Source organism: Lichenostomus cassidix, chromosome 28 (assembly GCF_008360975.1).
Source record: "Lichenostomus cassidix isolate B80296 chromosome 28, HeHo_3.0, whole genome shotgun sequence".
In the NCBI taxonomy this organism is placed as follows: domain Eukaryota; kingdom Metazoa; phylum Chordata; class Aves; order Passeriformes; family Meliphagidae; genus Lichenostomus; species Lichenostomus cassidix.
In genome coordinates this window covers 5,010,250-5,036,124 of record NC_139508.1, presented here as the reverse complement: position 1 = coordinate 5,036,124, position 25,875 = coordinate 5,010,250, and the positions used below count along the sequence as shown (strand labels likewise).

General features: G+C 58.1%; 1 protein-coding gene across 2 annotated transcripts; it reads right to left on the bottom strand.

Moving 5' to 3' along the window:
* Nucleotides 1-269: 269 nt before the first annotated feature.
* On the bottom strand, nt 270-22,309 carry ATP8B3 (ATPase phospholipid transporting 8B3). 2 transcript variants are annotated; one of them, XM_085040245.1, is made up of 28 exons: nt 22,228-22,309; nt 18,174-18,248; nt 17,639-17,730; nt 16,905-17,018; nt 15,899-15,997; nt 15,435-15,496; nt 14,461-14,533; nt 14,299-14,369; nt 13,693-13,775; nt 13,020-13,178; nt 12,473-12,561; nt 11,756-11,949; nt 10,900-11,108; nt 9,602-9,636; nt 9,095-9,251; nt 8,221-8,409; nt 7,668-7,780; nt 7,116-7,280; nt 6,743-6,854; nt 6,405-6,480; nt 5,823-5,964; nt 5,004-5,271; nt 4,324-4,547; nt 3,691-3,774; nt 3,173-3,412; nt 2,834-2,972; nt 2,436-2,566; nt 270-1,636 (listed from the first exon to the last, which is right to left on the bottom strand). In XM_085040245.1, the coding sequence occupies exons 2-28, from the start codon at nt 18,226-18,228 to the stop codon at nt 1,400-1,402; spliced, it is 3,612 nt and encodes a 1,203-aa protein (XP_084896371.1). In that variant the 5' UTR covers nt 18,229-18,248; nt 22,228-22,309; the 3' UTR covers nt 270-1,399. The 2 variants fall into 2 exon arrangements, with proteins under 2 accessions (XP_084896371.1, XP_084896372.1); XM_085040246.1 differs by having other exon boundaries at nt 10,900-11,045.
* Nucleotides 22,310-25,875: the final 3,566 nt, after the last annotated feature.

Below are 25,875 nucleotides of genomic sequence, written 5' to 3'. Positions count from 1 at the left end.
GCCAGAGCCCAAGGAAAACACTTTAACTCTCACAAACGCCGTGCAGATGAGGCCAAAGCACTTGTAAAACAAACCCATCGATCACGTGTGCTGCAGGCAGGGCCAAGCCCCCGTGGATGATTTAATTGTGTATCTTTGTACCCAAATTTCCTGTCCTGCTGTGCCTTCTGCCGTGGCACGAGCGCTGCTGGCACAGACTGAGGGACACAGGACCTTTCTGTGCCACTTTCACCCTTCGTGGTGTAGCAGAGATTTACAGGAGAGGAGAGAAAAGCTAAAAAGTCCTTTTAATTGAAAACCAAAACCAACAAAAAGGGTGACCCAGTCACCAGTCAGTTGTTCACACACAAATGCTCCAGCAGCCACTGCTGGTGGCCCTGGCTCTGTGGCATGTGTCCCCTGTGCCCACCAGGCAGAACTTATCCACATCCCCCCCAGAAGTGCTTTGTGGGGCTTTGCAGAGCCTGTGGCCACAAGTTGTCCCCAAAGGTGGGGACACCAGACCTGGGGGAGTGGTGTGGACATGGGGCAAGGCACATAGAGGACACCTGGCCCTTGTGCAGGGACAGCAAAGGCAGGAGGTGGGAATGGTGGGGAGGGACATGCAGAGGCTGCAGGAGCCAGGCTGGGCTGGCTGGAGAAGAAAAACCTGCAGGTGATCAATCAGTCAATCAATCATACCTGGCTTCCCCTCCAGAAATTAGGGAGTATTTTCAAGTTACACTGCTCAAGTCTGAGCCACCTGGTCTGGTGGAAGGTGACTCTGCCCATGGCAGGGGCTGGATGAGCTTTAAGGTCCCTTCAACCCAAACCCCCCTGGGGTTCTGGGATTCTGTGACATAAAAGCCACAAGATCTAAACCAGCCCGTGGTGGGGAAGACAAAAGGAGGTTCTTCGTGCAGCCGCTGCAGCTCAGGCCCTGTGGGTGGGACTGACCAGGGGTGAGAGGCTGCAGCCCCACCCAGCCCCACTGCTGCTCTCATCAGGGCTTTTCATTAATTCAGAGGTGCAATAATGAGTCTGGGTCAGCAGCACTGCTGTTTGTGGGTCCAGCCTGGGGCTGGATCAACCTCAGACAGGAGGAACCCTGGCCCCGAGGGCTCTGCAGAGGGAAGGGGCTGCCAGCCAGGGGGACACAGGGCGAGGGGACAAGCTGGGTGGCAGCGGTCAGTGGCTTTCCCAGCTTCACGGGCTCTGCTGTGCACAGTGTGGGGACACAGAGCCACTGCAGGACACAGCCCAGCAGCAGCATCCCCGCAGGCTGGGCCAGCCCCTCTGCAGCCACAGGGGCTGCAAAACCAGCAGACCAGACCAAAGGTGGTCCCTGAAAGGAGGGGACAGGCCAGCTGTGTGCCCTGCTGCCCTTCCCCAGCACGGTGGGAGGCTGACACCGGGGCAGCTACACCGGGGGGCAGTGCAGGGGGGACACAGCCGGGGGTCCCTCGGGGTGCAGGGGACCCCGGGCGGTGCCGTGGGTGGCCCTGGCTCGCAGGCTGTCCCCGCGGGTGATGAGGCCAGCGTAGCCCTCCTGGTGGGAGAAGGCGTAGCTGGAGCGGCGGCGGAAGGAGCCGCGGGGGATGTGGGAGCGCAGCTCCACCGAGGGCTCCGGGTCCCGCTTGGCCTGCAGGTGGATCCTCTGCAAGGACAGGGGGAGATCAGGGCTGGGGACAGCTCCCGGGAGAGCCCTCACCCCGAGGGGGAGCATGGAGGAAGCGTAGGGGCACCTCCACCAGGACAGTTTGGCTCCCAGCTCCAGCATGACCTGATTTTCCACGGGGATGAGGGATGTGGGATTCCCCCAGGGGTCTGCAAGGCTCATGGAGCTCCAGAGAACAATCTCAGCCTCTGCTCCCACCCGGGCTGGGGACACCTCCCAGGCAAGCCCTCAGCCCAAGGTGGGACACACAGGGACACCCTCCACCAGGACAGGGTTTGGCTCCCAGATCCAGCATGACCTCATTTTCCATGATGGGATGAGGAATGTGGGGATTGTCCCAGGGGTCTGCAAAGCTCACCGAGCTCTGGAGAACAATCTCAACCCCTGCTCCCACCTGGGACCCTTTGGAAGGTATAACCCCCAACCCAGATGGGGGTGAGCTCCACCAAGGCTAGGGTGGCACCAGGACCTGAACCAGACCCTGGGGCCTCCCAGGGGGTCCTGGAGGACAATTCCTTACTGCAGCCAAAAGCAGACCCTCTCCAGGAGCTGGACCAGGTCTCTTGGCCTCCTGCTGGGCCATGGAACAATTTGGGGAGAGGCCCCTGGAGTCTGAGTTGGGCTCCAGTGTCATGAAGGACCACCATGAGTGGGGCCACCAAGGAGAGGTGACATGTCCAGGTGTCCCTGCAGAGCCTCCCCCTTCCCATCACCAGCCCCAGACACCAACATTGGCAGGAGGCAGGTCCCCCCCATGCCAGCCCCCCCCAGCCCTCACCTGCTGGGTGGTGCCTCTGCCCAGGATGGCACTGAAGGCGTGGACAGTGAGCGAGGGGAGGGTGTTGACCACCAGGGACAGCAGGACCACAAGCAGGACGTAGGGGTCAGTCAGGGCGTTCCGGCTGGCATCTGCCAAAGTAGGAATTTGGGGGTGATGTTTGGGTAGGGGAGGTGGGGAGGACAGAGGGTGCAGCTGTTGGGGACAGACCCCACCCAGGAAGGCGCTGAGGGCTCTAAAGAGGAGATGGCACCTAAACTGGAGTTAAAAGTCAAGAGAGCAGATCAGGGAGTGGTGATGAGATGATCTACGAGGTGGCAAACAAGGTGGCACCAAGGCCAGGCTGGGCTCCCCTGGCTGGGGAAGGGCAGGAGTGTGGGATCCCCAGGACACCTCACCTGGGAAGCGGAAGATGGCAGGGGCTATCCTGAAGGCATCAGCACTTTGGGTCAGGAAGGAGAAGAGGCAGAAGAGCAGCAGGCTCGCTGTGACCATCAAGAAGGACAACACGGTCCAGTACTTGGTGTCCAGGACAATCTGCAGGGACAAGGGCAGAGCACACAGAGCCTCACAGGGGCCGTGGTGATCCTTCCTCATTCAGCTGCTTCTTCCAAATTCCTCCTCCATCCCACAGAGATCATCCCCCAGCCATAAAGCCACCAGGGACAGTGCCAGAGCCCAGGGACCCTAAAGATCTGCGGTGGGGCAGGATGGGGGAAGAACAGATCACAGCTCACCTCCACGAGGACCGACAGCAACGCCGACACAGCCACTGTGACAGAGAAGGACTCATAGTCACCCACAGCCTTGGTGCCAACGTGGTCCTCAAAGGCCCAGAGCGCGATGTAGAAGCTGATGAGGGAGGTGCCCACCCCGTGCAGGAGGGTGACGCCAAAAACACGGTAATTGAAGAGCTCGTCCTGCTGCCCGACCACGTAGAGCTCAGGGAACTCCAGGCTCTTCTTGGCACTCACATCCTGCCAGGAGAGCATCCCAGAGGAGATGCAGGGGTTGGGGGAGCAGGATGGGGCCACCCCACCCCACACACCCTCAGGAGAGCTGCAGTGGGTCCCTCTGCCCATTGGCTCTGGGGTGATGGGGCACAGGCACCCCAGCACTGAGGATGAGCTCCAAATGCCCACCAAGACACAAATGGCCTGGCCCAAAGGGCTGTGCAGATGGGCTGCAGTGACTGCAGGGCTGATTCCCCCTGCCGAGGGTGGCACAGGGCTGGGTGAGCCTGGGGAAGCCTTACCTGCTCCAGAAGGCCCACGGACAGCACGGGGTAGGCAGTGTAGAAAATGTTGTAGAGTGCAAGGAACCAGCCCTCATACAGAGGCTAGAAGGGAACAGGGAGAAGCTGTGAGCTCAGAGATGCTTTGGAAAGGCTCAGAAAGGATGCCCAGGCCCCAGGACACTCAGATCCAAACATGGAATCACCATGGACTTGGCCCAGGCTCTGCGTCAGCCCCACACTGTCTGTAGGGTTGTGCTGCAGACAGAGAAGGGGGCTGGAGCCACCCAGTGCTGGTCAAGTCATGGGATCAAAGCTCCCATTTTGGAGGAAATCAGCTTAATGCCCATGGGATCTTTTCCTCCATCTGTCCAACTCTGAGCTGTAGCCCATGAGGACATCCTGAATCTCCCCAGAGAAGATTCCCCATTGGAATCTCTTCCAATCCAGCCAGGTAAAGTGCAGATAACCGGTTGTGTCTCAGCTAGGCAGCCCCGAGAAATTGGAGGTGGCAAGGGAGAAAAGGGGACTGAGGTGATGATGTCTGCTCCAGGCAGTCCCAGGCACGATCCCTGCAGGGGATCCTGAGCAGGGGCAGTTGTAACACTGCTGTAGAGACCTCCACAGGATGGACATGACCCCTGCGTCCCTCACCTGAGCCGTGAATCCGCTGTGGAAGGCAAACCACACCTGGGCCAGGAGGCCAGCGAAGGTCTTGTAGAAGAAGTAGCGGAGGAACTTGCAGACGCGCAGGTAATTCCAGCGGCCGTGCACGAGCAGCAGGCGCTGCAGGAAGGAGAACTGGGCCAGGGCGTAGTCACTGCACTGCACGGCCTGCAGCCCCTCCAGCCCGCTGATGCCCACCCCGATGTCTGCAGCTGCGGGGGGAAATGCACATGGGGAGGTTTGGGGGGAGCTGGGGGCTTGATTTCCCCGTGGATTGTCCCCAGGAATGTGAATCCAGCAGTGATGGGCAAAGAGAACAAGCCCCCTCTATCCCATGTCCTGGATATTCCAGACACAGCCCCATGTCAGGCTGCTGGGAGGGGCAGGGGTGGCTCTGCCAGCTGCCCACGTTGGGGTTTGAAGGTTCACCAAGGTTCATCCCAGATGCCAAAAGCAAGAGGGCCACCCTGTTCTTGTCCTATTCTGGTCGCTGTCCTGTGCCTCTCCCTCCCCTCCCAGCACAGCAATGTGGGGAACTGGTTTGGGGCTTCCCCTCCCAGTTCCTCACCCAAAGGGGAGGGTGAGGTGGTGGAGATGACAAATGGGGCACCACCATCACCAGCGGGACACACTGGCCAAACCCCAACCTCCCCCTGCCCAAGCCTCACTTTTGATCATGTTGACATCGTTGGCCCCGTCCCCGATGGCCAGGGTGACAGCCTTCTTGTGCTTCTTCACCAGCTGCACCACCAGGGCTTTCTGCTTGGGCGTCACCCTGCAGCAGATCACAGCCTGGCAGCTGGTGGCCAAATCCACAAAGGCTTTCTCCACCAGACCTGCCTGGTCCTGCGAGACCTCAGCCTTGTCACAGCGCAGCCACTGCCACAGCCACCCCTTCTTCTCCTTCAGCACCTCTCCCGTGTGGAGGATTTTGTCCTTAGGGAAGAGCACACGTGGTTGGGACCTCAGAGCATGAGAGCCCTGAGCTCCTCAACAATGCTCTTAAATGCTCCAAAAATGTTACTCTGGTTTTCTCCAAGTTTATCACACAGCAGGTGCTGTGAGCCCAGTATGTCCCAGCATGGCCATGGCAATGAGGGCATGAAGTGTCCAACCCAGTGCCCATCCCCAGGGGTGGCTTTGGGACATGCCAGTGGGCACTGGGGTGATACCTCCCAGGTTGTGTCCACCCCAGCAAGGGCTGCTGGTCAGATCCAAGGGTGATTCCCATCTCTGTATCCTGCTCTGCCCTCACTACTGTGCCACCCCAGAGCACGAGGCAGCTTTGGTCAAAGTCCTCCAACACCCAGTGGTCAATCCAAGGCTGTTCCCCTCTCCATTCTTCATTCTCCAGCCCCAAATGGGCTTTTCCTACCTTTTGGGCAGGAGGGGCACCACGTGCTGGTGCCACCCAAGGCTTTGATATCAGCAAGGTAGGAACAACTATAAGGCAGGGAGCAGAGCAGAGCATCCAGGTGCCACCTTACCAGGAAGTCCCCGCTGACGATGATGGCTCTCCTCTTGTGGCATGGAGCCTCTGGGCACTGCTGGGAGAGGTGGCTGCTGCATGAAGCATCCCCAGTGCCACTGAGGTTGTTGTTGCTCTCCCAGTAAGCCTGGAGGATCTCGCTGTGGGAGGAAGAGGGGGTTGGATCTGGGCTGGGGACACTGGGAGTGCTGGTGACACCTGCAGTGTGGGCCTTTATCATCTCAAAGCCAGGGAGATGGGAATGGTACCCCATGGTGGGAACAGGGGGGACAAAATGGGGCCCCAAGGCCTCACTGATACCACAAATCAGCCTCTCTCCCTGTGGTTTACAGGCTGGAGAGAAGCTTAAACCCCTTCTGGTCAAAGCCTGCCAAGGAAGAGCACACGGTGGGCACAGAAACAGCTGGGGAGGCCTAGAAAAGCTTCAGTGGATGAGAACCACAGCCAGCCAGGCTGGGACAGGGAAGGAGAAACACCTCTGGCTGGGCTGAGCTCTGCCCACCCTGCCCCAGTTCCTCTGCCCTCGGATGTCCTCAGCAGGGACAGCAGTGTCCTGAGCCAGGAGGTGATGATTCCTCACCTGACCTCCTTCTCCTCCAGGATCTCCATGTCGTCCGTCAGCAGCCTGCAGGCGTAGCCGATGTTCATTGCAGTCTCTGCAACACCCAGCTGTCAATGGGCCATGCTGCTTCCCCTAACCCCGGGGCAGCCCCCAGCCCTGGGCTCCAACAGCCCTTGGTGGGCAGCAGCTGCTTCCCCTGCCTCAGTTTCCCCCAGTCTGTGGGATGTGCTGCTCTTGGAGAGTAAAGGGAGCAGCAGAACCAATCCCTGCCCACCCCCAGGGAACCTTCTCCTCTCTGGTCCTGGTTTGGGGAGAGGCTGAAATGTCTTGGGGGCTCTGGGGGTGCCTCCACTGACCTTGTTTGTCTCCCGTCAGCACCCACACTTTGATGTTGCCCAGTTTCAGCAGCTGGATGGTCTCAGGGACTCCATCTTGCAGCTTGTCCTCGATGGCTGTGGCCCCAAGCAGCTGGAGAGGGTGACTGGGTGTCATGACACAGGGTAGGGCAGGATACAGAGGTGGGAATCACCCCTGGATCCGACTAGCAGCCCTGGCTGGGGTGAACACAACCTGGCAGGTATCGCCCTAGTGTCCACTGGCATGTCCCAAAGCCACCCCTGGGGATGGGCACTGGGTTGGACACTTCACCCCCTCATCCTGGAGAGCCAAACCCCACATTCCTGCCCTCTGGAGCACAGAGAGCTCCTCCCGACCCCATCCCCATCCCACCTGCAGGTTCTGCTCCAGCTCCTCGTAGAGCCTGTCCAGCTCCTGTGCACGGTCCTGCAGCAGCAGCGCAGCCTCGCTGTGCCTCTGGCTCCAGGCACGGAACTCAGCCTCGCTCACCTCCCTGCTGGCCACGCACAGCGTCCTCAGCGTCTCCTCTGCAAAGCGCTGCAGGGAGGAGACATCAGGACTCTCCTCCCTCCTCCCTCCCCAGGATCACTCTCACAGGACCAGGGCATCACCCCAGGCCAGCCATGGGCAGAGCCAGAGACACCCAGGAGCTGGGGGTCTCTCTCTAGGCTCCAACTCCCTTCCCCAGTCCTACAGCCTCCCCACGAGCACCCTGGCATGCAGCTGGCCCATGCAGAACACCCAAGGTGGATTCCATGCCCTCTTACCCCCTGTCCCATATGCAGGTGAGGCTCCTAGAGCAGGAGGAAGAACCAAAATCCCTAAGGCAGAGGGACAAAGAGCAGCAGGGGACTGCAGGACACCCAGGCCAAAGGCAGCAGGAGGGAGAGCAGTGCTGTCCCCCCAGGCTGGGGTGGCACTCACATCCAGGGCCCTCTCAGTGAGGGTCTCGTTGTGCCCTCGCCTCTGCAGCCTCTCCAGGATCATGGTGTCAGCACCCTTGGTGTACAGCCGGATGGTGCCCTGGGGGTCTCGCACTGCCAGGGGGAGAAGGACACCTCAGTCCCCTCAGAGGTGGCTCCCACTCCTCACTGTCCCTGCACAGTGGCCATGCTGGCCTGTGTTGGCCCCCAGAAGGCACTGCAGGGCTTGCTGGTGCTTTTCCACCTGTGGCCATAGGAAGCACAGGAGTATCCCCAGATCTGCACCAGCACAGGGCAGGGTCAGGCCTCAGGGAGTGAGGTCAGCTCCTCACACAGCTCCTCTCAGCCCTGGATTTACTGCCTCCCTCTTGGCTGCTCAAACCCTTCTCACTGCCTTCACCAAGGTGAGCAAATCCACAGGGATGTCCAGGATGATCCTAAGGAGCCTGGTGCCAGTTGTGGCCACCTTCAGCCATCCCAGTGCCATTCCTTGTAGGGCTGAGCATGGAAGAGACCCTGGAGGGCCCCCTGAGTCACCCCACCCCCCTGCTCACCCAGGACAGACATCCTCTTGCGCTCACTGTTGAAGTCCAGCATGGCCAGCACCTCATATGTCCTGATCCTGCCCAGCTCCCTGATGGTGATGCTGTCCTGTGTCCGGGCCAGGAAGACATAACCCAAATTCCTGGCTGCCAAAACCAGTGCTTCCTCATCCGGGGAAGCTGCCTGGTAAACCAGCTGGTCTGCAGGAGAGGAGTGGGGATTACACATGGACTCTCCTGGCCTAAAAACACCTGCACAGCTCAAATACCCTGTTCTTTCCCAGTGGTGGCTGTGACACCCTAAAGCCTGAGCTACCAGGCTGGGGAATCTCAGTCCTGCTTGTCTCATCTGGAGAGGCACTTGGGACAAGGGATGGAGGGACAGGACACAGGGAATGGCTTCCCACTGCCAGAGGGCAAGGAGAGACGGGATATTTGGAAGGAATTCTTCCCTCTGAGGGTGGTGAGACCCTGGCACAGGATGCCCAGAGCAGCTGTGGCTGCCCCTGGATCCCTGGCAGTGTCCAAGGCCAGGCTGGACAGGGTTTGGAGCAACCTGGGCTAGTGGAAGGTGTCCCTGCCCATGGCAGCAGTGGGACTGGAAGGGCTTTGAGTTCTCTCCCAACCCAAACCATTCTGGGATTCCATGATCCCTTTTGCTCATTACCCCAGGCAGGATTATTCCCCTTGTGTTTCTATTCCCACCCACAAGCTTCAAAACAACCCCAAACACACCTCCATGACACAGGGACAGTGACACAAGCCACCCCTGGGTTCCCACAGCCCCTGCTCCCCACAGCTGAGCTCTGCTGGGCACTGCCAAACCCCAGCCCAGCCCCAGTGCCCCGAGGGGCAGCTCAGCCCTGCTCCGAGCTCCTCAACCCACCTCCCCTGTCCTCCACCATGACGGTGTGGCAGAGGGCCAGCAGCCTCAGGAACTCCCTCAGCACAGGGTCCTTGTCCCTCTGGGCAGCTTCCAGCAGCTTCGCATCGCAAACATCCAACCTCTGCTCCCCAGGGTGCTCCCAGCTCTGCCCCGAGCCCTGCAAGAGGCACAGGCAGGATCAGGAGCCTGAGAGATCTGTGCTCTGTGTCCCCAGGAGCACTGGGCATGTGACACGGTGACACTCTGCTGGCACAGACCCAGGCCAGAGGTGAGCCCAGCTCTGCACTGCCCACACCAAAGGGGTGATGTAAAACAGCTGGGAATGAAAAACCCTAAAAACCAGAGCTGCATGGCTTTATGACCCCATTCCCCTGTCCTTGATGGCAGCTGAGGAGGGGCAAACTCTCCAGGCCCCTCTGAGACCCCTCAGCAGGGAGCTCCTCAGCACCAGGCTGTGCTCGGTGTCACCAGTGTCACCAGGGCCATGTGGAAGGGGGACTTACGCACCGGTGGCTGTTTGTTCTCATGGCCTGTGCCTGGACCTGCCAAAATAAAAAGAATCCAGTTAATAGAGGGCTGGCAGAAGGCTTGGAGCAGCTTCTCTGCAGAGATTCCTGCTCCTGCTGGCCAAAAATTCAGTAAAAAGGCACTGGTTCAGCATCTGCTCAGTGTTGGGCTCCACTGGGATATCCAGGGCTCGCTTTTTGGCTTTTTGTTCAGATTTTCACCATAATTTTGATGTTAAAAATTCAGGTCTACTTTCACCTGCATTTCCTGGGAGATTCTTCTGGCCGAAAACTGCTGGCATGAGGACAATGCTGCTCCACAGAGGTGCAATGTGCTACACCAGGCAGGGAAAATTGGGTTTATTCCTGATTAAAAGCTTTGCTAGGGTTTTTTGGCCCTCCTTTTTGCTTTTATCACTGTCCATTCGGCTCAGGCACCTGATACTTATCTCAGGAAAACAGAGTTTCATGCTAAAACTTGGTCCTGCACCACTCATTAAATTTCACTAATTAAGCATCAAGACAGCTCCCAAAGAGAGCCACAAGCTGGAGTAAGTACAGCCATGGGAAGAGGAAGGACTTGGCAATTTTCAAGGTTTTGAGGGGAAAACCAAGAAGAATCATTAAAACTAAGAACCTAAAAATGTAAAAAAAATATTTTAAAACCCCCAGAAGAACACAAAGAGACAAAAAAAAACCCAAAACCAAACCAAAGCAAACAAACAAAAATGCAAAAAAGCAAAGAGCAATTACAGGTGTTCTCGCTAATTAAACACCTTCAGGGAAATGATAATTTCCTTGCCTCCTCCACCCGAAAACCTCAAAGTGCCCAGATTTGGAAACCAAGCTGGAGATTCAGCAGAAAACGATGCAAAGAAGAAAAGCAACAGCTCCTTTTTCTCTACCAGACCTTAATAGAAAATAAAAATCCACGGGTGCCCCTGGCCAATCTCCCATTACTCCTCTGCCTGGGCCAGCATCAGCTCACAATTCCAGGCAGGATCCACCTCACCCAGGCCAGGGTTGGTGTAGCTGCTCGGGATTCCTTTTTTTAAATCAGGAAAGCTTTGCTGATCTCAGTTGAGTTGGAGATGTTGGAGGCCAGGACTGTGCCCTGACCTTGTGAGACCTCAGGCGTGGTGGCCCCAAAAACATGGGAGATGAGGTGAATTCCTACAGCACCATCTGCTCCACCAACATCAATCCAAGTGCCCCAAGTGCCCTGGTGAGCCAGGAGGGGTAGAAAGAACCAGCTCCAGGTTCAGCTGAGCCCTACAAACTTGTCCCAGCCCAGGTTACCATAGATGGTCCCGTTGACACAGCATTTCTTGAAGCTCATGATGTTCTGGGTCAGGGTGCCTGTCTTGTCTGAGAAGATGTACTCGATCTGGCCCAGCTGGTCGTTGAGGCTGGTGCTCCTGGCTTCAGCTGGGATGTCCTTGGCACTGTAATACATCTCCAGGTCCCAGTTAATAAAACAGCTGTTCACCAGGTAGATGAATTCAAACCTAGGGAGTCCAGGAGGAGAATTCAGGGAGAAGGATTTGGTGTTCCTCACAATCCAGGGGGAGCTGGGGACCTGGCACAGGAAGAAAGGGCAGGGGAACTCCCCACTGTGATCCTACTGCTCTGGGCTGGGGGAGGGCAGAGGGTTTTCACTGCTCGTGGCTAGGTTTCCAAAAGGCTCATCACCCTCTGGGTCCTGGGCTCCCCTCTGGAATTCTGGCCCTTGGTGACCAAATTCACAGATCTGGAGGTCCAGTGAAGGACCCAAAAGTTTGGAAGGAGCTTTTTCCAACACAGATTGTGATTGTTGCCTGCTCAGTGCAGCTGTGCCCTTCTCCTCCCCACCCTGCTGCAGCTCAGTGGGAGCAGCACCTCCCTCAGAGCCATTCCCAGCCTGCCCACTATTCCCAACATCAGCACAGGGTTGGATCCCTGTTCTGCTTTTCCCCTGGGAAGATCCCAAAGCACATCCTTGGTGTTTGTAGGATACACACCCTGTCCACCCTTCCCCTCTCCCAGCTAAGGGAGCACATGGGAATGACCTGGGCCACACCTTGACCTTCAGTGCAGCCCCATTCTGGGGCTGTGGCCCCAATCCTGGGTGAGGGAGTGCTGAGCCCTGGTCCCTTCCAAGCTCCGTGGTCCTTACGTTATGTACATGGACATGGGAATGATGATGCTCAGGAGGATGGTGAAGCCCCAGAAGTTGAGGAAGGCCTGCTGGGCAGGGGTTGTGTGCTGGTAGAGGGCAGCCAGGTAGCTGTGCTTCTCCTGGAATGTCCTGGCCCAGAACCCAGAGGCAATGGCGAGGCACAGTGATGTCACCAACAGCACCAGGAAGATCTGGGGTGGGAAGCCAGGATGAGAATGTCCCAGGATGAGAACATCCCATCACAGTTCCCACCAGACTCTTCTCTAGAAGGCTCCAGGGAGATCTCAGAGCCCCTGCCAGGGCCTAAAGGGACTCCAGGAGAGCTGGAGAGGGACTGGGGACAAGGGGGAATGGCTTCTCACTGCCAGAGGGAAGGTGAGGGTGGGGAGGCCCTGGCACAGGGTGCCCAGAGCAGCTGTGGCTGCCCCTGGATCCCTGGAAGTGTTCAAGGCCAGGTTGGACAGGGCTTGGAGCAGCCTGGGCTAGTGGAAGGTGTCCTTGCTTGTGGCAGGAGGTGGCACTGGATGTGGTTTAAGGTCTCTCCCAACCATATCCATTCTGGGACTCTCAGATTTTGTGAACATGTTAAACCAAAGATAGTTTGAGAAAAAATATTGCAAGCTGAAGAAACTCAGCTCCACCCAAGCATGTGGCTTCTCCCAAGGAGCCCTGTGAGGCACCCAGGAGCAGGGCAGAGCTTGGCACCACACTCACCACGATCACCAGCCGGTCCATCATGTGGTCCAGCTTGGTTTTCTTCCGCTTGATCTTTCCACAGTTCCTCATAATTTTGGAATCAAACCCTAGGCAAGAAACATTTCAGAAGGAAAAATGCAAGTCCCCAGCAGGTTGACTTGCAGGTCAGTCAGGCTGGTTCCTCCATAACGAGACTTCCCCACCCCTGAAGAGTCCCAAGGACCCATCTCCCCCATCAGTGTCCACCGAGCTGTGGCTGCACACTGAAACGTGACACTCACAGCAGATCTCAGCCCTCCCTCTCCCCACAGCTCCCACAGCCCAGCCCTGAGCTGCACTCAGATAGGAGCTGGGATGAGGTGCAGCTGGGATATCACCTGGGATGAGGAGAGGTTTGGTACCACCTCACCTCCCAACACCAGCAGAGCTCAGGACACTCAGTAGCAGCTCCTCCACCTTGTGCCAGCTGGAATGCCACCTGCCAGTGCTGGAAGCACTTGGGCAACTTAAAACCCCCAGAATCCTGGATGATTCCTGCCCTTCCCAGCCCGGGCAGAGCACTCACCTGCGTAGAGCACCAGCCCATAGCAGAGGGCGGTGTTGCGGACGCGGCAGCCCCGCAGGAGGATCCTGTCGCTGTCCAGGGCGTGGCTGCAGCCCTGCCACCTCAGGGTGCCCGTGAAGGTGTGCATGCGGCTGTTGGGCTCCTCACACGTCACTCGCCCTGGCACAGGGAGGGTCAGGGGCGAGAGAGAACCTTCCTCCCCTCCCAATCCCTCGTGTCCCCTCCAAAGAGAGGGGCTGGGGAGATTCAGGGTTTGTCAGGGTGTCTCTAGGTGGGGTTTGGTGGCTCAAATTGAGGCTAATGGGGGTGTTGGAGGTTGGTCAGTGCAGGAACCTCCCTGGGCTGGAAACTGGAGGTGAAAACACAACACCCTTCATCCCCAGGCCTGGGAGAGGGGAGAGTTCTGCACCCTGTGCAGGAGCAGAGGGAGACATGTCCAGGGTCTGAGCTCAGGTTTGAGAACCAAGACCTTGGTTCCAGTGGGCAAATCAAGATCTAGGGCAGGGAAAAGGTGCCCAACCCTGATGGATCCATCACAGAAGTGCCTCCACGAAAGGCCTTTGGCTCCCAGCCTCAGTTGGACTGCTGGGGATGGGGATCAGAGCCTTCCTGAGGCTGAATCCATCCCATCCCAGTGGGATTGGCCACATCCTCCCCCAGCCTGCAGACCCACCATCAAAGGCAGCCATGCTCTCCTCACTCCCCAGCTCCTGGTGGGTGACCAGGAGGGCCTGTCTGAACTTCAGGTTTGTTTCTCTGTGAACAAGAGTCAGGGAAGGGAAAATTAAACAGCCCTGTGGGGTAACAGAGCTGTTTATTCTCCTGTGGGACCCACGGGACAGAGACAGCCGTTAATTATCAGCTGATTACACGAGTGGTGGCAGTGAAATGACAGAGAGAGACCTGTTGTGCCACATGTGGAGCACTCGTGTAGGAAGAAAGCCCTGGCCCAGAGACCTTGCCATTAAATCCTCCTGCACTGGGAGGTGGGAGGAAGGGCTGGGAGGGAGCTGGGAGATGGAGAGACACACCCAAGCTCACCAGGTGCTCTGTGGAAGCCTCACCAGAACTTTTGGACTCCCATTTTCAAAATTTGGGGCTCAAATGCCCATGTCTGCATGCTTGGGTTTTGGAGGATCTCCCACATCCTGTGGTTTCTGCTGAGCCCTCCCAGTGCTGGAGGGTCCCCAAAACTGGACATTTCAGCCCCAGCCCCTGTCCCCCTGGCCAGAGGGGTCCCTGTCCCTGTCCCTGTCCCTGTCCCTGTCCCTGTGCTCACCCATCAATGTCAGCAGTCTCCACGTAGCACAGGCTGCTGGGCTCAGAGCTGCACAGCAGGAGCAGATCAGCCTTGAGGGGCAAAAAAGGGGAGAGAGCACTTGGATGAGCCTCTGGTCAGCAACTCCCTCCCAGGGCACAGCCAGCTCCGGGCACTGCTCACCGGGACAACGCTGTCCTTGCGCAGCCGGACGATGTCCCCAACGCAGATGTCACGCCACTTCTGCCAGCGGAAGCTGCGGGGGGATTGAGGGGACAAGTTTGTGTCCCTGCAGAGCAGTGGAGTGGGGGCTGTGGGTGGTTCAGGCCGTGTTTGTCCCAAATTCCTGGAGGAATGGCATCTCCAGATTCCTGTGCCACCGTGGTGACCTCCGGAGGGCTGAGCACTGAGGGTGGCACAGGAGCCAGCTGCCACATCCATGTCCCCCTACCCATGGGTGACAGGGACTGTCAGCACCCTGGCCATGGTGGGAGAAGCTCATCCTTCCCTGGACCAGTGCTGAGCAGTGCTGCAGAGCAGAAAGGCCTTGCAAAGTGAGGGCCTTGCTGCCCTTGGAAAATCCTTGCTCACTTCTGTGACTTTGGCTAACTGGAAAAGCATTCTGGGAATGACTCAGCTAAGCTAGAGGAGAAAAACAAAGTTAGATAATTGTAAAACAATTATTAGAACCAATAAGGGCTCATTGTTGGTTACACCTGATGCTGTTCCTATCATGGTCTATGGTGGTTAGTTAAGCATGTTTGTTGTGCCTCACAAGTGTGGAAACTCATAACAAACTAACAATTTGGGAACCCTGGATAATTGCAATAAAGTGTCTTTGCCATATCATCATGGAGACTGTGTGCCTTAACACTGCAGAGCAGAGCCACAGCTCCTTGGGTTGGGTGTGATGACCTGCAGGAATTCTGTGGCCAAGGAAAGCCTCCCCCAGCCCATCACTGCAAACTGGGGCTTTTGTAGACCAGAATATGAACAGCTGGAGAACAGCTGGACTTTGGGATGTGATGAGAGTTTGCAGAGCCAGGCCCAGTGCCCCCAGAGCCCCTCTCAGGTGCTCAGGGGCTCTCAGTACTTCAGCTGCCCCATGGTTCCCCATGGGTGTGGGAAGCACAGGCACAGCTTCCAGAGCCTCTCACCTCTTCCCAGTCAGGATCTCACAGGGCCTGCTGTTGATGCTCCTGTCACTGCGGTGACGGCCCTGCAGAGGGACACAGGGAGGCTGAGGGAAAGGGATGGGCCATGCCAAGCTTCCCCTTCTGGAAAAACAACCCCCTTAATGCCACAACTGCCTCGTCCCGAGTGATGGGGAGATGTCCCCTGATGAATAAAGAGGCTGAATTCCCTGGGGGAATTTTCTGGGGACCAAGCTGGCACTGGAGCCAATGGTCAAGGTATTAAAGATGACAGAGATGGGGGTCTGGAGCCCAAGGGAAGCAGCCAGGGAGTCACATCTTTCCCAAGGGAAAATAAAAAAAGTTTAGGATGTGGTGGAGTGGATGATGCCTCAGGACTGATGGATGACAGTGACCCCTGAGCTCCTCAGTTCAGCCAAGAGCCCCTTCCTGCTGGTGTCCCCAGGGCCACCCCAGCCCACACTCACAATGTCATCGATGAGGTCTCGCAGCCCCCGGATGAGGAGAAGGCAGCCCAGGGGGAACAGCAGAGTGTACCAGGGCAGCGTGGAGATCTCAGGGAAGGTCTAGACAAGGAGAATTTGACACCACTGGCACAACTTCCCTCACACCTTGGGACACTTGTGGGGACCAAGTGACTCCCTCACTCTCCAGTCAGTGCCTGAGGGTGGCAGGAACCCTCTAAGAGTCACCAAATCAACATCTCTGTTACAGAACCTGCTTTGGTGGGTTTTCACCTCTTTTTGAGGTATAAATTGCTCCTGGGTCTCTGACTTCAGAGGGATGGATTTCTATTTTGGTGTGGTCTACAAGAGCTTCACCTACATCCAAACCAAACCCATGTAATAGAATCATGGAGTGGTTTGGGTTGGAAGGGGAAAATCTCATCCTTTCCCACCCCCTGCCATGGCAGGGACACCTTCCACTATCCCACGCTGCTCCAAGCCCTGTCCAACCTGGCCTTGGACACTGCCAGGGATCCAGGGGCAGCCACAGCTGCTCTGGGAATTCTATTCCAGGGCTTCCCCACCCTCACAGCCAACAATTCCTTCCCAATATCCCATCCATCCCTGCCCTCTGGCAGTGGGAAGCCATTCCCCCTTGTCCTGTCCCTCCATCCCTTGTCCCCAGTCCCTCTCCAGCTCTCCTGGAGCCCCTTTAGGCCCTGGCAGACTCTCCCAGCCTGGCCCCAGAGCAGAGGGTCTCCAGCCCTTGGAGCACCTCCATGGCCTCCTCTGGCCTGGCTCCAGCATCTCCACGTCCTGCTGATGTTGGGCGGTTTTAATTTAAAGTAACCAAACTTAATACTATTTAAACCCCTCAGAATTCCTAAAAGACACCAAACACCATGGAAAAGCTTCATCCTGGGAAAATTTTTCGACCAAATTCCCTACACTGAACCCCCTTGGGTTCTACAGAGAACCCCCTTGGCCAGAGCTCTTGCACTCAGGGTTCCCTTGGTGCTCACCCCACCTGGAGGAGGATGACAAAGACGAAGTAGACGTTGGCCATGCGGTGGAATTGCTCGTAGAGGTTGAGGGGCAGGAAGGTGAGGAGGTTGTACTTGGCTGTCCTGATGGCATTGCCCTGCGGAGGAGAGGGAGGTCACAGCCACTGCCAGGATCAGCCCTGGGAAATCAGGGATCTGCTCTGCAAATGCCAGAACATTCTGGTGCTTTTAGGGTTTTTCATGGAACAGGAGATGCCTTAAAAATTTTATCAAAGCCATAAGGAAAAAAAGGGATTTATTAGACCGAAGGCCATTTAAAATTGCAAACAAAATCCTTTCCTTGGGGATTTGAACCCCATGTGGGTTATTCAACAAGAGTTGGATTCTTGGATCCTTGTGGGTCCCTTCCAACTCAGAATGTTCAGTGATTCTAACTGTGGGATCTAAAGCCCAGATAACTGACCTTGATGTTATTTAGTTGCAAAAAAATTAATCCGGTTTTACTCACTCAAAACTTCTTGAAAAATCTTGATTAGACCACCAGACCCAAAAGTTTCCTTCTGACAGCTCTGCTCCTTCTCTGACAGCTCTGGGGGGCACCAGGTAGGGAAGGAGCAGCTCATCTCCTCCTGGGGATTGTGTGACTCCCCACTCCTCTGGAGAGCCCTCTGGAGCACCTCTGTCATGTCCCCCCAACCACCAGCAGCCCAGGGATGTGGGGCTGGGTAAGGGAGTGGCCCAGGGCCCTCTGGCTCACCGAGTATTTCCTCTTGCTCAGGCAGAAGGCAAATTTCTTCTTGAACTGCTGGTGGTAGCTGCGGTCGTTTGCCCTCACCTCCCAGGTGAAAGCTGGAAAAGCAAAGGGACATCCTGCAGTTCCTGTGGGAGCCAAGCCTTGCCACCAGCCTCGCAGGGCACAAGGACAAGGGATGGCATGGCTGGGGTGGATTTCCAGGAGAGCAGACCCTTCCAGAGCTGCAGCAGTGCTGCCCAAACCCCCTGTGTCACCCCTGGGCTCAGGTTTGGTTCCCAGCCTGCTCAGGCCAGGCGCAGGATGATCCCAGTTTTTGCTGTTCTGGTCACAATCATTCCTCTCCCAGTTCCACTTTTGCCATCCCAGTGCCAAGCAGGGAACATCCCAGCCCCATTCCAACACCTTTCCCCCAGATGACAGCCCATCCTCACCCCAAATCTTCCTCTTCCCCATTTCACAACCACGTCCCACATCCACCTTCCTCGTGAATTGTCTGAAAGCAGGGAAAATTCCCCAACCACACCCTCTGCACACTGACCTGGCAGCTTCTGCTTCCCACACGGGCGGCCTGGGGCTGGGAGCTGCTCAGCCATGCTGGCACCACTGCCAGGACCTGGGGACAAGGACAGCCACAGACATCTGAAACCCTGGGCAATGCCAGCGCGATCCCACTGGGATGCTCCAAGTCCCAAAGCTCCAGGCAGGACACCCTGTGGGAGGGACATCCTCCCGAGCAGCCTTCGCCCATCCCAGCTCTCTGTGACAACTCAAAGCCATTTTTGCCCTCAGGGGGAGTTATGGGAAATCATTTGAAGTCACTGGTGAGGAATTGGAGCTCTCGCTGTCCTGCCATCCCACCCAGCTCCCGTCATGCTGGGGGAGCAGCCACCTCCATCAATGACAAGATTCCCCTTACGCTCGGTGGCTCTGTGACCTTCCTGCAGGGATGGTGGGGAAGATTAATTAATGTTTGTGAAGCTCTTTGTGATCCTTACATGAAAGGAGCCAGTGAGGGATAAAGCATTAATTACCTAATTATTAAATAATCCCACCACCAGTCAGTCCCTGCCGTTGTTTCTTATCTCACTCCTTTGATCACTTTTTTCCATCCTTTTACCCAAAGTATCAACTTCTCTCTTGCTCCTCGTGGGTATTGGTTTGTCCCAACACACCACAGAGCCACCAGCTGGACATCCATCCTCATTCCAGGTCACCTCATTTCAGGTCAAACAGACCCTAAACACCAGCAGCACCTCTGCCTCTGCAGCCAAAGGTTTGCCCAGAAAAAGCTTTGATCCACAAAATCCTTCTTTTCCACCAAGGACTCAGTGCTGTCACTGTCCTTGGATCCTAAATGACACCCCTGAGCTCTGCACACACAATCCCAGAATGGTTTGGGTTGGAAAGGACCTTAAAGCTCATCCCATCCACCCCCTGCCATGGCAGGGACACCTTCCACTACCCCAGGCTGCTCCAAGCCCTGTCCAGCCTGGCCTTGGACACTGCCAGGGATCCAGGGGCAGCCACGGCTGCTCTAGGCAAATTTGGACCCAAATGTTGCTTTGTTTGTTTTCACAGCATGGCTGAGGAGGAAGGAAGGGTTTCAGGGAGCTGCTGTGGGTGGTGAGACACTCTTGCTGCATCCCAAAGCTCCTGTTACTGTTTGTCCCAAAGATCAGAGGGAGCAGGAGGAGCAATGATACCTGGAGGGATGAGATCTCTTCCTTACAGAAAGCCCACAGAAGCCTCTCAGTGCCCAGACTGGCTGCTCCCATGTAGTTTAGGCAAAATAGGATTTGATACAGAGAAATGCAAATCTCCCACCTTCCTTCCTGCTGTGACACCACTCGTGTCCCTGTCCCAGGGGTGCTGCCAGCTGGGGACACCTTTCCCTGCAGACACACAGGGCTTGATCTGGTAGCAGAGGGACAAAGGGGGGACACCAAACCTCTCCATCTCCTGCTCCTGGCAAGCACATTTCCCTCTCTCCTCATAAGCAAGGGATGGGCTCCCCTGGGATAGGGATATGGGGTGTCTCCTCAGGGATCATAAACAGGCCAAGGGATACAGGCTTGTATCCCTCGGAGGGATCCCTCAGAGGCAGCTGCTCCACAGGGAAAATCCAACAGGATGAAGCTGAGGGTATCCAGAATGGGGCAAACTGAGTCACCTGCTCACAGCCCTCGAAGCCAGGCAGTGTCTCTTGGTTTGCACTGGTGGAGGTGACAATCCCTGCCCTGATTGCATCCCTGGCAGTGCTCCAGGCTGGACAGGGCTTGGAGCAGCCTGGGCTAGTGGAAGGTGTCCCTGCCCATGGCAGGGGGTGGATGGGATGAGCTTGAAGGTTCCTCCCAACCCAAACCATTCTGAGGTCAAAACCATGGGCAGTCAGGGCAGGGCCAGGGATGAGCCCTGACCTCAGCCTCAGCCAAGCTCCCTCTGACCAGGTCCAGGTTCAAGCCTGGAAGTCCAGACATGAGGTGACAAAGGGGACAGAGGCCAAGGTGAGACACAGCTTATCACTGGGACAAGACAGCTCCAAGGCCAGGCCCAGCAGCGTGGTCAGTCTGGAGACAGACCCACCTTCTCAGGAGCTTGCTCTAGAACTGAGCCCCAGCCAGGGTGATGGGTGGGGTACCCAGTGGGGCTGCTCCAGGCCAGTAACCCCTGGCTGTGCCCCCAGGGCCCTGACCCATGGCTCAAAGCATCTTCTGCCCTCACTCCTCACTCCAGGACACTGATATTTAAGGTGGGACTGACAATGAGGCATGCCAGGGTGTTTTCCTGGGCTTGCTGCTTCCAGATTGGCAATATCAGGGCTGGACCCTGAGTCTCACCAAGACACACTGGAATTCCTGCCTTTATCTGTGCTCAGGCTCAGGTCCCTCCTGTGCTCAGGCTCAGGCCTGAAGCTGCTGATCCATCATGCTCCCACCATGGCCTGCCATCTCCGAGCCCCACTGTGCCCAGCCAGGATCACCATCACCCCCAACCACGCTCTGCTCAGCAGCTCCAAAGCATCCCTGCTCCCAAACGGAGCCAAACAAAAGCAGGGCTTGTTGAGCACCTGCAGCTGGCACAGGCAGGACACTCCATGGTGCTGAGTGCCCTGCACAGGCAGCTGGGAATGCTGCCTCTTGCCAGGGCCTGGAGCAGGGGAAAAGGGGGAAAAGGTGACTCAAAGTGCTGGAAAAATATTTTCAAGGAGGTATCCAAGAAACCTCCATTCCAAGAAAGCTCTTGACAAAGCTCACTCATCATCTCAGTAATTAGAGATAAAAACTGCACTTTGGGGAGGCAGGAACAGGGTTGGCATTGAGTGCCAGGGCTCCCTGCCAGCCCCAGCCACGTGGATGGACAGCCTGGACAGCCAAACCCTGCTCTGGCCCCAGCCCGGAGCTCCCTGGGGGGCCAGGGAGGGACAGTGATGGCCAAGGGTGCAGGACATGCTGTGACCACTGCCCACACCTCAGTGAGCCCAGCAGTGAGCTCTTAACCCACGGGATGTTCCCCAAATCATCACCTGGGTTGAACGAGCTGATCCTCTCAGCCCGGCGGGGAACATCCCATCCCTGAGCTCTCCAGCTGTAAAGCATCCCCGTGGTGTGCCACGTGCTAACAAGTCCCAAAGTGGGGCTTTCTCACCCCAAAAATGCCGTTCTGGGCTATTGGAGGCTTGCACGGCTGAACAGAAGTCAGGCTGAAGCAGGAGTGGGCACAGCGCCACGAGGGTTTGGCCCAGGGTGCTGAAACACGTGGAGATTTATGTCCCTGGCTGATCCGACCGCTGCCACGGGAATTCTGTGCGGGTTTTGTTCCTGAAATCACCGGATCAGCGCCGAGCTGAGGGCAGGAACTGGTGGGAGAGTGCTGTGCTCCCTGGGAGCGCCCGGCGGATCCGGCACGGGCAGTGCCCACAGCTGGGGGTTCCTGGGCACCTTTGTGCCCTCCTGCTCCTTCCCAGGCGAAAACCGGCGGGGACAGGACTGGGCTGACCCTTGTCCCCTTGCCGGGGCTGGCACACGGTCCCGTAACCTCTTCTGTGGGTGCTGCTGCTGCTCACCTGATGCCAGTGCCCCGCTGGGAGCCCAGCCAGAGCCACCCCCGGGATTCCCCCACCGCCAACCCCGCCCGGCATCGCCCCCGTGTCACCCATCGCGACAGGCGACAGTGACAGCGGCCAGGGACGGGCTGAGCGGATGGGTGAGTGTCACCGTCCGTCCCCGGCACGCCGGAAACGCCCCCGCGCTCCGGCCGGGTGGATCATTAAAGCCTCTCGAGGGTTATTTCCCCAGCTCCCAGGACGTGCCCGAGCCATGAGTTTCCCTCTGCTCGCCCTGTTTTCCGGCCGCTCGGATGTGGTTTCAGGTGCAGAGGAGGCAAAGGAGGCTCCGCCGCCCCCAGGCGCTGCTCCGTGCCAGCATCCCGCGGCAGCTCCGCCCGAGGGGCAGCCCTGGCACCCCCAGCTCTGGAGAGATGCAGCTCCCCGGAGACCCCAAAGGACCCCCCAGCCGTGTCCCCCCGCAGCCCGCGCTGTCCCGGCCGGGGTGGGTGGCTGTCACCGTGCCAAGCTCCCCGCGGGGTCCCCGTACCTGCACCGATGCCCCGCGACAGCCCCGGGCAGCTCCGAGCTGCTGCCACCTCTGCCGGAGCGGGATTGCTGCCACCCGCCCTGCCCCACGCGGGACCGTGGGGACAGCCCATGCCACACCTCCGCGGGGCCCTGCCCGCCTCCCCTGCTGCCTGTCCCTGTCCCTGTCCCTGTCCGCTCCCGGGCCCTCGGCCGGGTCTCCCCTGTCCTCTCCCCTGCCCGGATTTACCGTCTCGGTTCAGCCCAACCCGAGCTGCCGCTGCAGGAGCCATTGCCGTGGGACCTGTCCGGGCTGCGGGACACGGTGACACAGTCAGGGTGTCCCTGCCACCATCCCGGTGGAGAGGCAGGCGGTCCCAGACTGGATCCCAGGGCAGGGTGGGCACGAGCATCCCCGGGGCAGATTTGGGGTGTCGCTGGGGAGCACCAGTCCCCCCCAGAGCCCCCCGGGTGTGGCAGCAGCTCCGCGGGGTCTGGGCCGTGCCTTGGGGACCGAGGAGGGCAGGAGAAGGGGACAGTGAGGAAGAGGAGGCCGAAGGCACAAACGAGCCGGGGCACCTGTGGGCAGTGCCAGCGCCGGGACTGCGAACGCAGAGAGGGACAAAGGCCACCTCGTTAGTGACAGCAGCTAACGAGGCCAGAGGCAGCCTGGTGTCCGCGCCGCACTCATCCTGCACACCCGCAGTGGTCCTGCCATCGCCGTCATTACGTTAATTACTGCCTGCAATTAACCGCAGAGACCCGGAGGCGATCGCCCAGCGCCAACCCCGCAGTCCATAAAGCATTCACTGCACAGCCGGGAGCGGCTCCTTCGAGCTCCATGAACGGTGCCTGCCATGTCCCTGGGTCCCCCTGTCCCCATACGTGTCCCCACACGCATCCCCATGTCCCTGTACATGTCTCCATATGTGTCCCCTTTCCTTGTGTCTCCATGTCCTCACACGTCCCCACATCCACATACGTGTCTTCATGTTCTCAAAAGTGTACCCAGGTCCCCATCCATGTCCCTATACATGTCCCCATGTGCCTGTGTCTCCATACATGTCCTCATGACCTCCTCTTCCCCTGTCCCCACATGTATCCCCATGTCCCTGTGTCCCCATATCCCTATACATGTCCTGGTGTCCCCACACGTGTTCCCATGTCCCTGTACATATCTCCCTGCTCCCATAGGTGTCCCCATTTCCCAGTCTGGGTGACACTGGCAGCACTGACCTGCAGTGGGGGCAGATTTGGGCTCATTCCCGTCCTGGGGCTCCTCAGCTCCCAAAAAAGGAGGGAGAAACCTCTTGCAGGCTTTGCCCAGGGGCTGCTGCTGTGCTGAGCCAATTGCCGGGTTGTTCATTGTCCCGCGGGGCTGGTGATGGTGACACAGGTTTGAAATGAAGCTCAGGGGCTGCTGAGGGGGGTCCAGCCCGAGGGGTGAGGTTTGGGCACAGCGAGCAGGACGGGAGGTGTGGGATTGAAGGTCCGAGCAGGAGCCAGAAGTGAGAGAGGGCAGAGGCCAGCGGGGCTGGGCAGTCACGGAACCAGAGACTGCTTGGGGTCGCAAGGGACCTTTAAAGCTAATTCCATCCCATCCGCTGCCGTGGCGAGCAGGGGAACCTTCAGCTAAGCCGGGGAGCTCCGACCTCCTTCCTTGCCACTCCCCGAGCCAGAGCTGCAGCAGCATCCACAGGGGAATTCAGTGTCTCAGCCCTCACCTGCAATGTCCCACCCGCTGTCCCCTCCCTGCCTGTCGATCCCCTCAGTGAAGGTGGCACCGGCACCGCGGCAAGAGACACTGGCCACCCGGGCACAGCGGGACCCCAAACCCCGGCGTGTCCCTGCTTTCGCAGCCTCTCGCCGCTTCCGGAGCAACGGGGCGGATTTGGAGGAAGGACAGGAATTCCACATCCCACCCCCGTGTCCCCCCGCAGGGCACACAGCGGGTGGCTTTGGGCACCCGGGAACCACAGCGGCCGAGGTCACCCTGGCAACAGAGGCCAGTGAAGATGACATTTTCCCAATCAATCGCCCTCTGCAATTAGCTGACACCCCTCCTCTTCCCGTGTAATTAAGTGAGCGCCGGGAGGCCGGGGCACAGGGTGTCCCTGGGGCGCCGCGGTGGCTGTCCTGATGTGTCCCCTCTCCGGGCTCTGCAGTGGCTGTCCCGGTGTGTCCCCTCTCGGGGAGCTGTCCCATGGCAGTTCTTCTGCTCACAGGGAAGAGTTAAACCTCCCAGCCAGGGTTTTCCCTCTCCTCGAGGACCGAGCAGCTCCAGGTGCTTCGTTCCGAGCGGCCGAGCAGCTACAAAGACCCGTTTGTTCGGAGAAAATAAGAATAATAATAATTTAGGAGCGTTTCCCTGCGGTACAGGGGTTGTTTCCCAGCCTGGGAGCAGCTCCTGAGCAGCTCCTGAGCAGCCCCCGACCTCCAGCTGGCACCTCCTGGAGGATAGCTCCCATTCCATTCATGCCCCAAACTGTGGTCCGAAGGTGGTGACCAGAGTGAGTGATGCCCTCAGCACCCGGAACTCACCTCCAACACCCAAAATTCCCCTCCCAAAAGTTGCCCAACCAGTGGCTGCTGCCCTCCTTCCTGCTCCTTCCACCCTCCTCTTCCTCCTCCTCTGTCCCCAGCCACCCCACAGCCACCACAGGCCAGGGGACAGCTCTGGGGCGGGGCCAGGGCTGGTCACTGATGCTGACCCTGTTTCTTGCCCACTGCTGCTCCCCAGTCTGGCCAGTTCACCCTCAGCGGTGGCTCAAGGGTGCAGAAGGAGCACAGTCCCTGCGGTGACTCAAGTGCCACTCAGCTTGCCCTGCTGCTGGTTTAGGGCTGCAGGGACCCCAATGCCTGGGGAGAATCACAGCCCCCTGCACTGCACCTGGGGACACAGAGCCACCCCTGGTGGGGACACAGGGCCGTGGCAGGGGTACAGGGATCCCCTGCTGCCACCCAGGAGAATCCAGGGCACGAAGCAGAGTGATCGAGGTGCCTGGGCTCAGCACCATGGCCAAGGACTGTCCTCAGGTCCAGCCAAGCAAGTCTGGAGCGAGGAGGAGTGTGGAGGCAGCAGGGGCTGCTGTCAGGTCCTTGTGCCCACTGGCTGTGGCACAGGGGCCTCAAAAATGTCACCACATGAGGAGCTTTCCTGCTTGCAGACATGAGCAGGGACCCTGACACAGGATGGATTCTCACCCCTGCCTCAGCCCCAGCCCTCCCCGTCCTGGAGGATTCGGACAAAATGTGATAAAAAGCTTTTTAACGAGAGGATCGATGACTGTGGTCACCTCTGACCTGTGCCAGGTGGCTCAGGGGCAGGGAGTGACACACAGACCCCCCGAGGATGTCCCTTGCTGGGGGACATGCTGCAGGCCAAGGCAGATCCTGTTGCAAATCCTGGAGCATCTGCACCCGCAGGACTGTGCGTGCTGAGCTGCCAAGTCTCAGCTGAAGGAAGCACATGCAATGACCCTGAGCACCCCATGGGCCCCAGGCTGCCCAAAACATCCCTTCCCCTGTGAGGGGGCAGCTTTGGGGCCCAGGCTGCTTTGATTCAGGTCTGGAAATTCCCTCTGTTCTTGGGAGAAAAAAGGTGGGGTCGGGGAGCAGGGAAAGCCAGGCAGGGCCCACCCTCCAGGGCTGGGACACTCTGACAGCACAG

Bases quoted from the DNA above. Each gene is read 5' to 3' on its own strand.
- ATP8B3 (XM_085040245.1), bottom strand. From the start codon at position 18,228: ATGGCTGAGCAGCTCCCAGCCCCAGGCCGCCCGTGTGGGAAGCAGAAG. The intron at 7,281-7,667 runs GTGAGTGCCACC...TCCTCCCTGCAG, and splicing joins TCACTGAGAGGGCCCTGGAT to CGCTTTGCAGAGGAGACGCT. The intron at 5,272-5,822 runs GTAAGGTGGCAC...CTCTTCCCTAAG, and splicing joins TCGTCAGCGGGGACTTCCTG to GACAAAATCCTCCACACGGG.